The sequence below is a fragment of the Petaurus breviceps genome, unplaced genomic scaffold, assembly GCF_028583685.1.
Source record: "Petaurus breviceps papuanus isolate PSGF00001 unplaced genomic scaffold, PetGlider_PUasm1.0 428, whole genome shotgun sequence".
NCBI classification, from domain to species: Eukaryota; Metazoa; Chordata; class Mammalia; order Diprotodontia; family Petauridae; genus Petaurus; species Petaurus breviceps.
Window position 1 is genome coordinate 576,492 of NW_027186331.1, and position 15,177 is coordinate 591,668.

The following is a 15,177-nucleotide window of genomic DNA, read 5'->3' on the forward strand; positions in this document are numbered from 1 at the left end:
CTCTCTCTCTCTCTCTCTCTCTCTCTCTCTCTCTCTCACCCCTTCCCCTCCTGCCCCTCCTCTCCCCCTTCTCTCCCTGCTCTCTCCCTTTCTCCCCTTCCTCTCTCTGTCACTCTGTGTCTTTGTCTTTCTCTCTCATTTTTTCTCTCTCTTTCTTCCTCCCTTTCTCTACCCCCTTCTCTCTTCTCTTTCTCCCTGTGTCTCTCTGCTTCTCTTTCTCTTTGTCTCTGTCTCTGTCTGTCTGTCTCTCTCTGTCTCTCTCTCTCTCTGTCTCTCTCTCTGTCTCTGTCTCTCTGTCTCTCTGTCTCTCTCTGTCTCTCTCTCTGTCTCTCTCTCTCTGTCTCTCTCTCTCTGTCTCTCTTTCTCTCTCTTTCTTTCTCTGTCTCTCTGTCTCCAACTTGGCTCACTTCCCCCATATAGGCTGTCTCCCACCCTATTTCCCCACCTAATTTTCTCATGCCTTTCCCCTCTCCTGGCAAGTGAGCAGCAGAAATCAGTAGCCCATCCCCAGCCTTCCCCATACCTTGAACAGGAAGGCTAACACAGCCAAGCCACCAGGATGACCCCGGGCCTCCTCCAGACTCTGGTAGAGGGTGTTCATGTGGACCATGTGCATCTGGAGGAGACACAGACACATCCCATGGAGCTGGCTGGGTGAAACCCAAAGGGCCCAGCCCAGCCCAAACCCCCCTCCCAATTTGAGTTGCCAGGGAAACTAAGTACTTGCTTGAAGTGAGAAGACTCTGTGCCCCTCTGCCATGGAACCCATGCCCACTATTCCCCATCCCAGCCCCAGCACCTTACCTCCATAGGCTGCCGCTGACCGTCCAAAGTGTGTTCAGAGCCATTGCTTGTGGGGCTGCCCCAGTGGAAGTGAAGCTGCAGGGCGCAGTAGACGTGGGGCAGGCCCCCTCCCGAGATGCATGGGCGACCCTGTTCTTGGCCCCGGATCCCTTCCAGGCTGAGCAGCACTGGAGGAAGAGGGCACCACATGTCCAGGGGGTCAGTGTGGTGTAGGACTCACCCTGGCTCTTCGGGATGCCCTGAAACCCTATACACACACATACACACTCACAGTCACACAGACATATTCACACAGACACACACTCACACAGTCTCTCTCTCTCTCACACACACACTCACAGTCACACAGACACACACTCACTCACACAGTCTCTCTCACACACACACACACACACACACACTCCCTCGAGTGCACGCACTCCCCTCTCCAGGACACAGGATCCCCCCTCTCCATACAAACTCTGCTGGGTTAGAGCCATCTGGGAGTATGAATGTGAGGATAGGTCAGAAACATGTGGCTGTGCCTGAAACCGAACATTGTGGACCTTCCTAAACCCTTAGCACCCCTCACACCCAGTGCTGGCCCCAGCATGAAATTTCTTAATCATAGAAGGACTCCTGGGAGGAACCTCAAACTCCTTCCCAGATAGCACCTTCATCATAGCAGGCACTTAATTCCATTCAAAACAACAAGTAATACCTAAGAGATGTAAATGAAATTATTCCTGTACTCAATGACCTTATATTTTGCTTATAATCTTGCTGAATTACATGTGTACAGACTAGATAGAGAGATAGACAGACAGACAGAAAGACAGACAGGCAGGCAGGCAGACAGACATAGATTACAAGGGGTGAGAGGTGTCTCACTTAATAAATGCTTGTTGTGGGGTGGCTAGGTGGTACAGTGAGTAGAGTGCTGGCCCTGGAGTCAGGAGGACCTGAGTTTAAATTCAGCCCCAGACACTTAACCCTTACTAGCCGTGTGACCTTGGGCAAGTCACTTAACCCCAATTGCCCTGTCTTCTCCCCTCCAAAAAGCAATAAATAAATAATTAAATGTTTGTTAGATTGAATTTTGGGACATATGGAAATGCAGGCCCAAAGAGGGGTAGTGATTGATCTAGATTATACAGCTAGTCATCAAGAGAAACTGAGGTCCTGGGGAGAATGGCTGTGCAGTGAATAGAGCACTAGCCCTGGAGTCAGAAGCACCTGAGTTCAAATGCGGCCTCAGACACAACACAAAAAACTAGCCATGTGACCTTGGGCAAATCACTTAACCCTAATTGCCCTACCTTCACCCTCCAAAAAAAGAAAAAGAGAGAGAGAAACTGAGGTCCTGAGAGGACTTGGCTTCTGAGCACTCAATGTGGGGTTGGGGGGGGGGGGCCTGCTGAGACAAGTAGGGAAAGTATGACCCAGACCAGGAGGCATTCCAGGGGTTGCTGAACTTGGACTAGAACCTATCTCCTGATTCTCCAACTGAGGCTCTCAGAGTTCCCTGAGCTGGGTCAGCACTTCACTGTCCAGACTGTGAGTCCCTGGAGGGCCAAGACCCCCAACCTTCAAGGGAAAAAGTCTTTGTTGACTTTTCACATAGTAGGTGCTCAGTATGGGCCGACAGTGACTGAAATGGGGTGGGAACGGTGGTTGGTCCCTCTGCCCACCTTCCTCCACCAGGGTTTCCTGGGTTAGACCTGTGCATCTCTGCCTGTTGGGGGTGACTAACCGGTGTGTCCATCATTCAGGAGCCTCCAGGGGCCTGGGGGTGCTGAGTCATATCCTTCAAACATAAAAGGGCTCAGGCTCCGGTCCAGCTTCACTTGGTGCCGGTCAATGTCGATGGGTGATTGAGCTGAGCCCCCACAGGTGTAGGCTACATCCTTCCAATGTGAGGGGCCTGGAGGTAGAGAGGGAGAAAGGAAAGAAAGATAGCCCCTATCTTTCTGCCCTATGTAGCAGCAGAGAGGAGCTGATCACAATGGCCCAAGCTGCACAAAGTCTGGCTGGTTCACCAGCTTCCTCTAGTCCCTCCATGGCCACCTAGGAACTCACTGAGATACAAGGAGAACCTCAAGGAGCCCCATGTTACTGAGAAGGTGGTCCCTGCTAACTCATTCTCACCCCACAGAGCTCTATTAATGCACCTTCCTAACACCTACACAGACAATGCAATGTAGCCCTGCCTGGTGCACACACACACACACACACACACACACACACACACACACACACACACACACACACACACTGAGTCACAACCCAACTGGTGGAGCAGGAACGTCCAGAGGTCATCCAGCTCAACCTGTGTTTGCACAGGAAGCCCCTGAAGTGACAACATTCTCCTCTGATGGTCTTCCCACCTCCAGTGAGGGCCAACTCACCATCTCCAGAAGGGGCTGAGTCCCCTTTTGGAACTACCACTGGGAGGAAGTTTTTCTTTCCTTCCAGTCAAAAGTTGCCTTTCTGTAACTACCCCCCACATCCACACACCCCACCCTTCACACTAACACCCCCACCATCTCTCTACTCACCACATTGGGGATTTTGGGAATCATAGCACCAAGAGCCTGTAGGAGACAGATGGGGGGTGGGGGTTAGAGCTGAAGTTGTCCCCCCCACACATTGTTCTCTCCTAGACTGGGGGGGAGGTGGTCCCATACAGAAGGAACCCTTATGTCTCTATCCCTATGTTGTCAGTCAGGCTGTTTTCTGCTTCTGTCCCTGTCCTTGAGTGACTGCCTTCTCCCCCACCCCACCCCCACCCCCTGCCAGAGAGAGACACAGAGACTGGCAGCTTCGAGTTGAAGGTTCTTCCGGTCCAGCTGCTTTAGCCCAGCAGGAAGGTGTGATCTGCCCCTGGGCTGGAGGATGCCATTAGGGAAAGAGAGAGAAGGGAGCGCAGCCAGGGGAAACTGGGAACAAGACATGGGGGAGGGACCCACAGGGCCAGAAGGGGCACATTGGGCTGAGGCAACCCAGAGGAAGGGAGTGGGGTTTTAAGGGAGAAGCTCCAGGCTCTTGCAAACCACTGGGAACACCTACATGGCGTACATATCTGGAAGAGACAGAGAGGGAGACAGAGACAGAGACTGAGCGAGACAGACACGGAAACCTGGAGACACAGAGAGAGACCGGGACTGAGAGACAGAGGCATAGACAAGTGTAGGAGAAAGAAAGAAAGAAAGCCCAACTAGGGAACGCGCCCTCACTGGGGCTGGGACACAACAGATCACGCAGGGCTGGACTGGGATGGGGAGGGGGGCGGCCCTCTGGCCTCTCACCATCCGGGGCTGCCTGGACAAGCAGGGGCAGCGTGAGCCAAGCAAACGGGAGGCGGGGGTGCTGCATGGCCGGACCGGGGGGCGCAGGGCTCCTGGGTCCCACTGACAACCGGCCACACGGACCTGCCTGCCTGCCGGAGGGGACGAAGGATGGAGGAACTGACCGACTGCAGCCGCTGCTGCCGATGCCGCCTCTTAAATATCGCCGGCTCGCCCAGGCGGAGAAGGGTGGGGGGAGTTAACTCCTCCCCTCCTGGGGCGCCCAGCCTCAGTCCGCGTCCTGCACACGGACCTCAGGCAGGGGCCCAGGGCGTTAAGGCCGCCAGCTGAGCCGGATCCCCAAGCAAGACTGAGAGGAGAAAGGAGCAGCCCCAGGAAGGCCACATCGAGTGGGCAGGGGCCGGAGGATGCTCCGGACAGGTGGGGGAACCAGGAGAGGGAAGTGCCCAGGAAGCTAGCTGAGAGGCGGGGCGAGGATCTCCCCGGAGGAGCCGGAGGCGGTAATTCACTCTAGTCCAGCGCTGAGGCAGGAAACTCTGCCCTGGGGCAGGCAAGGAGAGTCCTGGCTTGCGAGCCCAGCAAGCTGGCTGAGGTCTAGTCCTTCCTCTGCCACGAACTTGTCTCTGCTTCTCAGAATCCTTCTCTTCCTGTCCAGCTTCCTTCAGGTGCCACTTGTGCTAATGATGACTTCTCGGAGGCCCCCACCCCTGGCTAGGGTTCCATTTCTCTGCCCCCACCCCCTCCTTCAGCCCCATCACTCCCTGCTCGGCAGTCCAGTTCTCTGGAGAGGGTGCATGCCTACAGCAGAATGTAAGCTCCTGAAGAACAGAAACTGCTCCCTGGGCCCTAGTAAATGCTGGTGGAATTGGGTGACCGTGCAATGAGAGTCTGGACAAGGTGATTTCTAAGGTGTCTTCCAACTCTGACATTCTGTTCTAAGGTACTCCCAGATCCCACTCCAGCCTCTGACTTTTGATGTTCTAAGGAGAATGTTTGTTGATTGGGTACCTCCATCTGCTCTGACATTCTCTATCCAAGATCCATGAAGACGTTTCAGGATTTATGTTCCTGTCCCAGCTCTGACATTGCCTGTTCTATGGCCCCTCTCAGCTTTGGTATTCTCTGTTCTAAAGTCCTCCCCCCTTCCTATCCTCAGCTCTGATGTTGTCCAAGAGGTCAAAGATGTGGAATGAGAAAATGTCCATTGAATCTGGCTATTAGAAACTGATTGTGGACCTCAGAGAGAGTTACTTCAATATTATTGTGGGGATGGTAGCCAAATGCTGAGGAGGGAAGAGAGATGAAGAAGCAGAAGACTGTGGAGGGCTCTTTCCAGAAAAGAGATGGAAGACCCAGAGGTTTCAAAGTTGGAAGGGATATTAGAGATTATTTGATCTATACCTCTCTTTTCACATTTAGGGAAACTGAGGCTCAGAGAAGGAGTGATTTGCCCAAGGCAGTAGCACAACCAAGATTCTCAAGGCCAGGACTGCTTCCACTACCTTGAAGGATGTCAGGGTCACAGAAAGGTTGGGGGGGGGGGATGAATGGGGGCTAATGGGGGGGGGGGGGGGGGGGACCCCAGGTTGTGCAGGAGAAGGAATGTTAGACCTGTGGAAAAAAACAGGATAACCAAGAGCTCACACTAGGACTCACAAACCTGGTGTGCGTGCACACACACACACACACACACACACACACACACACACACACACCACAATCAGGAAGCCACCTGCAGGACAGGCCTGGAATGACCTCTTTGGCCTGGATACTCCCCAGGAAACTCTTAGCTACGGGTGCCCTCTGGAGGTGGCCAGAAGGGGTATGGGAGCTCTCCGTGGTTCTGAAGCAAGTCTAGAAACTCTTCATCCCAGGACAGAGAACCCAGAGATATTAAAAGCTCTGCTTCCCTCAAATTCCCCTTAAAGGTGTTCACTCTGATTACACCAAAAATCAGAATGGCACAGAGCACTATAGAAGGTCAGCCATTGAAGGGAGAGAGGTTAACACCATCCCCTCAGAGACCTAGGATCTGAGGTCCAGAGAAGGAAAAAGACCTCAGAAGAAACCATGGGATCTCAGAGTTATAAGGGACTGTTCATTCAACCTGTGCCACAAATGCCTAAGCTCACAGTAGCAGAGACAGGATTCGAATTCAGGACTCTTGTCTCCCAAGATTAGGACTCTTTTCATCACTCACCATGGAGCTTCTATCCTAGTGGTCAGACACCTTCTGAAGTATTGTTTCCAGTCCTAAATGTCCCATTTTAGATAGTACATTGACAAGCTAGAGGTCAACAGAGGATGACTAGAAAGGGGAAGAGAACAGGAAACTCTCCCCCAGTCAGCTAGGTGAGGCAGTGGATAGAGTGAAGGGCTTGGAGACAGGAAAATTCGAGTCAGAATACTGCTTTAGACACTTCTAACTGTGTGATCCTAGGAAAGACACATTAACCTCTCTGTGTCTCAGTTTCCTCATCTGTAAACAGGGCTAATAGCACCTACCTTGTAGGGTTGTTGTGAGTATTGAGTGAGTTTACATATGGAAAGCCCTTTGCAAATCTCATCTAAATGCTAGCTATTATTTATTTTCAAGCCCTCACAATAGTGATTTTATGAACTCAGTTGCCTTGTAAAAAACATTGCAGATGTCAGAATTGTTAATAAAACAATTTACCAAACCATAGTAACTGCAGTTTGCTAAGCATATTTGGAGAGGAAAGGAGATGTCAAACCTGATGAAAGTTGTTCTATTTCAGCCTAGGAGAACAAAGGAGGTTTTGTTTCTCAGACATTTTAAATCAAACAAATAAAAAGGTGGAGCCACATTCACTCCCCTCTCCCCAAGAGCTGGGACAGTAGAAATTTTCCAGTAAATATAAACTAGACTATTTAAACACTTAAGATACCACAATTGGGTTTAGTCAGATTCAACAATGGAGACATTACCTCTTCAGCTTCAAGGTTCTGGGTCATATAATTTTTTTAAATGTCAGACAAATAGCCATTTCAGGCATAGTATCCTTATTCTGAAATAAACCATTTTCTGTGCAATGGATTTTAAAAATCCTTACACCTTAAGCCAAAGCAATTTCAATACCAGGTGCATGCTCACACGCCCTTGTTTCAACCTGCCTTTGTTGACAAGATCTGAAATAGTTTAAGGAGGGATGGCCAAGGCTATATTACTAAATGGCACTGGTGAATGCCAAAAGTGTAGCTTTTTTGCTCATGTTGCCTCTGTTTCCCATTTAGTGACTGACTCTACTGCCCTGGAATCACAACATTATTGGAATTTCTTTTACTGTTATTTACTGTGAACCGAGTTTCCTGATTTTAACCCCTTGGCAACAAGAACTAAGTTCCCCATTGAGTTAGCACCTAAGTGTCAAGGGGTTAAGTAACCAGCACAAAGTTACTGCACTTTGGATTGCAGCATTTAGCAGAACTGAAAGGAAAGAAAACTGTGCTATATGTTGACTGTAAGCAACAGAATAAGATGATGAAATGTCGTATGAAAGTCTTGCATCGTCCTCCATTGTGGTCACCGTAATCTGCAAGATCATCTTCCTATAGCCTTCAGGCCCCCTCCCCCCAGGCCCCGTGCCTTTCTTCTGGGACTGGAGGTGGGGGGCTGGGCTGAGCTGAGCTTTCCTCCTTTCCTGTTTCCCCGGCATGGCGCTACCAATGAATGGTCATCTTTTTCAAGGCACCAATTTCCAACGAAATACACACATCTCCAACTAAGGCTTCCCAAAAAAAATGGCAAAGTGTAGCTATTTTTCACACTACGTTATTTTATCTTTTAGAAACTTGCCAAACTCTGGGAAGCCATCTCGAGAAGATGAGTTCATGGCATCTGTACCGGAGACTGTCATTAACATTTCAAGGTCTGTCTCTTCCTTTAGTCTCTTTAGATGTAGTTTATCTGCTTATTGTTCTTCTGGGGGATGGGCTCTTCACATTTTTCTAACCTCTTCTTAATTTTTTGTCTTTTCTGCTACTGTTCTTTCTCTTTGATTTTCTCTATTTTCTTCTTTTCTGAAATTTTCGTTTCTGGTCTTCTCTCTGTCCCTTCTGTCTTTTTCTTCATCATCAGTTTTCCTTGACATCGTCATCCTCATCCCTCCCTCCTAGCGGCCCCCTCCCGAACCAGCTCCTGCACGGAGAACGTGTCTGGGACCCAGGAGGCCGAGTCACCCGCCGCCACGGCTGTGACTACGAAAGTGAGGGAAGGGGGTGGAAGGAGAAGGCTGAGAGGGCGGGTGGTGAGTCACCGAATAGCTTCCCACCGGTCAACGCCAGCCGCTAGCTACCATTATTGCTATAATATATTATAAATTAGGACCAGTCAAAGGAAATGGGGGTGTTTAGCTTGGAGAGAAGACTTTGAATATTTGGAGGGGTGTTACCTGGAAGAGGGACCAGCCTTATTTTACTTGGTCCCAGGGAACATAGCTGGTATCAGTAGTGGGAAGTTTGAAGAGAGGTAGGCTTAAGGTTGATGTCAGGAAAAACTCCCTCACAATTATCCAACAGAGGAATGGGCAGCTTCAGGAGGGAATGAACTCCCCCTCACTGGAGGTCCTTAAGAGGCTGGGAGTGGGGCAGGGGGTGGGGCACTTGGAAAGGTTATTACAGAAAGGATTCTTTAGTAAAAACTCAACTTTATTTTCCTTTACAAATTCTCTCCTTCCCATCTTCTCGCTCACTGAGAAAGCAAGGCAAACAAACCCTGTTAGTGCACTTGTGTCCCAGTCAGCACTCTCTTTAGCTGGCCGTGGGTAGCACATTTAATCTGGAGTTCCTTGGAATCATGGCTGGTCATTGTGTTGGCCAGAGTTTTTAAGTCTTTTCAAGTTGTTGGACTTTACAATAATTTTGTCACAGCATAAACTGTTCTCCTGTTTCTGCCTCGTCTGTTTCCCCTTCCCCTACCACACATAACTGAAACTATTACCTTCATCATTTCTTAGAGCACAATAATATTCTATTGCTTTTATATATCATAAACTTGTCCAGTCATTCCCCAATTAATGGACACCCACCTTAGTCTCTAATTTTTTGGCCCTGCAAAAAAAAGCTGTTATAAATGTCTTGGTACATATGAATCCTTTTTCTCTTACTATGAGGTTTTGAGAGTATAGGTCTAGTAGTGCTGTTGGGTAAAAAATGTATGAACAACTTAACAGCTTTGGGGGAATGGCACCAAATGGTTCTCCAGAACTGGTTGGACCAGTTCACACCTTCCCCAACAGCACATTAATGTACCTCACTTTCTAGTCTCCCAGAAGAGAACTCTCTAACTGAGGTCCTATCCTGCAAAAGTGCTATCTTCATCTGGCCTCTGTAAGCTATCCCAGTTGGCCTGGTTAGGTCTCTGGGAAAGTCCTCAAGGTTTCTTGCCTTCGAGCAGTGTTGGTAATATATTTGCAACAGGCTTTAACAGAAGGGAGGTTTGGTATCCCAACTCTAAACCATTGCCCCCTCACCCAGGGTGACCATAGGAGATATATTATCAGGGAGATGGAGGAGGAGGAGGAAGAGAAGGGGGGGGGGGGTGACAAAACTCTGTTTTCTGTCTAACAAGAGATCTGGAATAGAGATCTAGAAATAATGAAAAAAACATGTCAGCTTGAAACATGAAGAAGGCCCCAGTGAGTTGAGATCTGCACTTGGGGATGGGGGGAAGGAGGAATCATAGGGTTGCCATACAGAGTCCAAGGAATCTATCATTCAGGTATGAGATATGTCACCACATGAGCGCTGGATTTGGAGCAAAAAGATCTGTGTTTATGTCTGGGCTTTCCCACTAACTAGTCATATGACCATGAGCAAGTCACTTGTTTCAGCTGAGCCTCGGTTTCCTCACTTGTAAAATCTGAGGAATGGTCCAAGTGATGTCTGAAGGTCTGTTCTAGCTCTAATTTTTATGATTGGTGATGCTTGGTGAAAGCACAGCCATATTAGAGAGCATGGGATTCTAGAGCTGGGAGGGATCTCAGAAGCCATATACAGCATTCCCTTCATTTTACAGAGAAGGAAACTGAGGCCAAGTGAGGTGATGTGACTAGCCCAGAGCCTCACAGGGAGCAAACATCATCGACAATGGAGGGGGCGGTGCTAAAGTGTAGGTGTTAACATGAGGAAGGGGTGAGTTGGAGTTCCATCTCAGACACTTGCTAACTGGGTGACCATGGGCAAGCCCCCTAAGCCTAGAAAGTAATTTCCTCAACTGTCAAATGAAGACTTGTATTTCCCACCTCATGGAGTCATGGGGAGGCAAAATCATGTTTGGAAAGCACCTGACACACTTTCAAGTGCTATACTGTCAGCCATCATCATCATCATCATCATCATCATCATCATCACATATAAAGGCTGAACACTTCCTGCTCAATTCACCCAAAATACTATGACATGTTGGGTTTTGTGTTTTTAATGAGTTCTTTCCACAAAAAACAAAACTGAGTACAATTATAATATTCTTCTTTGCTACTCTGGAGTAATATTTGCTTAATGAGGAACTCTCTCAACTTGCAGGGGAAAAAGGTCTTTAATTCTCAGGAAAACTTTTGTCAGTGATTGAGTAACACTCCCCCCCCCCACACACACACACACTCGCACACATGCATACATTCTAGCCAGTGGGGATGGGATGTCACTTATGGAGAATGCTTTCACTGGGAGAAAATAATTCCACTTTTTATCAAGATCTGCCAGAAAGGAAATCTGCATCTAATCTTTTTTCAAGTGAACACTTTATCACTTAAATGAGAAGAAAAATCTGTATGTGCTTTTGCCTCACACTGGCTACATGTGACATGTGACCAATCATCACAACCAATGCATTGCCCTTTAAAGCTGGCAAAGCACTGTACCGATGTTCTCAGATTTAATCCACACACTACGAGGCGGGTGCTGCCCATATCAACATCCCTGTTTCACAGATGAGGAAACTGAGGCTAAGTTAAATGACTTGTCCAGGGTCACAGTTAGTTGTGTCAAAGGTAGGGTTGGACCCCAGATCTTCCTCACTTTAATAATCAGGACCAGCGATTGATCTGTGATTTCATTGACCCAGATGCAGAAACTCCTTCTACCAATGCAGATGGGTCCCTTCTGTGAAAACCAAAGTCTTAGAGAGTTGAATACAGCACTGAAGGGTTGATTGTCCTGGGTCACACAGCCAGTGTGTGTCAGGGTCAAGACTTGAACCCAGTTCTTCCTGGTTCCAGGGCCAGGTTTTTATCTTCTATATAATGCTTTCTCTCTGATTATACTAATAATTATTATTATCATTATGTCATTTTACCACCAGAGGCTTGACCACCAGGTGTTGATGAATTTTTCTGAGGCCACAGAAACCTTGGAAGACTATCAAGGTACGGATGGATTTTGGTCTGTGTTGGGGAAGGAAGAAACTACTTAGACCCAATCATAGCTCCCTGAAAACAGTGAAGCAGGGACAAATCCAGCATAGGACTGGTAGATGTTTAACAAGTGGCTCTTGGGGGGGGGGGATGTCTGTACAATACACTTTGAAGTTTAAATCTTCATTGTAAACATTTTCTCCATCACTTTCTCAAGGCTAGATAACCAACAAAATGATAAAGTCCTGATTTGTAGCCTTTGGAGTCGGCAGATTTCCCAGGTGTAAATACTCACTATTGACTCTCAGGAGCTGGCTCCAGCTGGCTCTAGCTCCACCCTGGACACACCTCAGCACTTGCTTCCCAACAGCCCTGAGAGGTAGGAACCAACCCTATGGTCACCCACCCACAGTATCAGTCAGGATTTCCTTCATATCGAGCCCAGTGACATTGACATGCCAAGCACTTTACATACACCATCTTGCTCAATCCTTACAACAAATCTATGTGATAGGCACTACAGATCCCCCCCTATTTTACAGATGAGCCTCAGAGAAGTTATAACTTCTCTGTAGTCACACAGTTAAGAGACTCCAAGTCAAGTACCGCCTACTCATGGGATGGACAAAAAACTGAGGAGACAAATAATCCTTAATTTGCTCTATGGTAGACCTGTGCAATCTTAGGATGAAAATAAGTGATTTCTTCTCCCTCCTCTGCTTTACTAAGGTCCATTCTCCCCTTTCCCCACTCCCCACCCTCACTAAGCTTGTGTCAATGAAGCCTTCTTTATCTCTGCACCTGTGTGGAAATCTTTCTAAAACACAGATGTTTCACTGGTGCCTAAATACTGTAGAATGCCAAGGTTGACTAATCAATTACCCTCCTTCTTCCATCAAAATTATGAAAAAGGAAAAAAAAAGATAAAGTGAGAGCTGCTTTATCTCCCAGGAAGGTTGGATTCATCCAGAAGGCACTTCTCACTGCTCTGAGTCTAGAGAAATATGGCAACTAGTCTGGGTCTATCAGACCCTGAGCCGAGCTCTACCCTCTCCCTCCATGCCCCACTCTACCCTTCACAATGTCCACAATGCCCTTATGGTCCTGAAATAAAGGCAGGAGGGATAGTGAACAACTGTCTAACAGTCTTGGGATCCAACAGAGGAAAATACTGGAATGACTCCAACAAGATGAAATTTAATAGGGATAAATGTAAAGTCCTACATTTGGTTTCAAAAGATCAATAGTGAAAGCACCATGTGAGTTAGACTTGGTTAAAAGTCTGTTGATGTGGAAAATGCCTTGGGGTTTCAGGCAACTTTATGCTCAGTGTAGTTCATTGGGTGATACAGGATAAGGATAGAAACTGGCCCTGTGATTTCATTGATTTTTGGGAGCTCCTGAATGAGGAAAGTCCATCCACTGACATTAAAAGCCCAAGGTTTAACCTCCTTCAGGAAGTCCATATTGATCCCCTCAGATGGTGGTATCCACCTTCTCAGAAATTATTTTACATTTAGGGGAATAGGGACTGGTCCTATGATTGGGACAATATAAGGAAGAAACTTTCAAGTGAGGGTATTTTCTCTCCCAATATAGGTTGGCTCTTTTTTCAGCAACTTCTGACCCTGGTAGCTGCCTAGAGCACCTAGAGATATGTGGCTTGCCTGAAGTCAAAATGGATCAGAAGCAAGACTTGAACTCATGGTTCCAAGACCAACTCTCTTATCCACTCCTCCACATGGTAACCAACAATGTTGTGGTCTTGGATTCCATTGGTGGAAGTTTGGCACCAGGCATGAGACAAATGAGAGTCCTTTCGCTCCGGTCAGAAAGACCATCGAAGGCATATTGGAGAGTGTTCAGAAGGTAAAATCAATAGTGAGAGGACTGGACTATGCCCTATGAGCATCTATTTAAGGAACTTCAAACACAAAACCTGGAAAAGGGAAGGATAAGGGAATAAGCTCCCACTATGTGCCAGGCATTGTACCAAAAGCAACACAAATATTATCTCATTTGATCCTAACGACCCTACAAGGTAGGTGATATCATCATCCCTATTTTAGAGCTGAGGAAAGTGAAGCAGAGATTGTGACTTGCCCAAGGTCATAGAGTTACTAAGTGTCTGAGACCAGATTTGAACACAGGTCTACCTGACTCCAGCCCCAGCACGTTGTGTACTGCCCAGAGAAGATAGAAAGCACACATGCTTGCTGCCTTCCAGTTTTTGGAAGTGCTTTCATTAGACTTGAATACATAGAGAACAAATCACCAATAGAAGTTGCAAGGGGGCCAAATTCTATTGAGCATAAAGAAGCATTTCCCGAGAATTAAATGGATCTGGACTGTATCTAGGAGTGACGAACACATGGTCTTCACTTTGGAATGTGATGACAACATGGACAAGGGCAGAAGCTGATTCATCCTTCGGGGGTGGGAAGTGGGCTAGACCTTCCCACTCTAAGATTCTAGGAATTTCTCTGACATCTGGGTACTCATTTATTCAGTGCCTTCAGCAAGCTGTCCAGGGTTCCAGATCTGATAGCAGCACATCCCTACATTAAGATATTAGGAGACACCCTGTTTTCCAGAGCTAAGGCCCAGCAAGCAGGCTGTGCCCTGAGGTTGGCATAATAACAATCCTTTGCGCTCAATTATATAATTATTGTATTGCTTTGACCAGCACCAGGTGCCTCTGAGCTCAGACAAGCACCTGCTGTATTCATGTTCTGGCCACAAAGCCCTGCTACGAATCAGACTGTTACTCCTCATTGTCACTCTATAGCCACTGGTATAATAACTGGGATCTCCCCACACTGCCTTGGATTCCCCAACTAGGGGCAGGCCCCGGCACATGGGTCTAGACCTCTGCTTACTTGCAAGCTGCTTCCCTCACTTTGCAATCAAACTTCTGTTTGTTTCCTGACTCTCCTGTCTCTAGCCTGCACTGCTGGCTCCAGTCATCCACAGGTTAGAGGCCAGTTCAGTCTGGTTAACACCTACATCAGGCAAACGGTTGGACTAATTGACCTCTGAAATTCCTTCCAACTCTTAAGTTCATGATTCAGATTCCAGAATGTTGTTTTGGGGGAGGAGAGAGATGCTAAGGGCTTCTGTGTAAAGACAACAAAATAAAATCCAGGCAAGAAAGGGTGGGTTGTAAGAGGGAAGGCAGGGCACAGCAGACCTGGGACTAAAGTAGTCAGAACAGCAAGAATTGGCACTTGAAGTTTACAGAGCTAACCTACAACAATCCAGGGAGGAAGAGAGTGGAAGGGTCATCTCCATTTTAGAGATGAGGAAACTGAGGCTGAGACGCAGCTGTTAAGAGGCAGGATACAGACTCAAACCCAAGGCTTTCCAGTCCAAGGCTATTCCAGCTGCCTCCTGAGTGTGTTGCTAAGAGATTGATTTCTTACCCTAAGCTCAGAGCCCGGCCAGGCTCCCAGAGGACCCAGTCTGGCCAGTCCTTTGAGCCGCTTCTCTCAGGCTGACAGGCTTGGTTCCTCTGGCAGCTGGGTCCCAGGGGCAAGGCAGGGGGCTAGCCCAGTCCTGGGAGAGGGAGCCCAGTCTCATCAGAGGCAAACCTAGCCTAGCCCCCAGAGAAACTTTACTCCAAACAAGAGTGTGGCTGGAGTCACAAAGAAGCAGACAAACAGAATTTTGCCTAGAAGGGACCTCATAGCTTCTCCTTCCCATACCTGTGCCCC

General features: G+C 47.9%; 1 protein-coding gene and 1 pseudogene across 1 annotated transcript in view; both read right to left on the reverse strand.

Annotated features, from left to right (window-relative positions):
• Positions 1-4,249, reverse strand: part of LOC138171326 (carbonic anhydrase 15-like) — a 6,369-nt gene extending 2,120 nt beyond the window's left edge. The window contains exons 1-5 of the mRNA XM_069100776.1: positions 4,092-4,249; positions 3,342-3,377; positions 2,537-2,707; positions 805-971; positions 524-616 (exon numbers count right to left, since the gene is read on the reverse strand). Coding sequence (XP_068956877.1) covers positions 524-616; positions 805-971; positions 2,537-2,707; positions 3,342-3,377; positions 4,092-4,158 — 534 coding nt within the window. The 5' untranslated portion in view covers positions 4,159-4,249. The remainder of the gene's footprint in view (positions 1-523; positions 617-804; positions 972-2,536; positions 2,708-3,341; positions 3,378-4,091) is intronic.
• Positions 4,250-7,772: 3,523 nt separating this feature from the next.
• LOC138171345 (eukaryotic translation initiation factor 3 subunit J-like) overlaps positions 7,773-15,177 on the reverse strand; it is a 19,350-nt pseudogene continuing 11,945 nt past the window's right edge.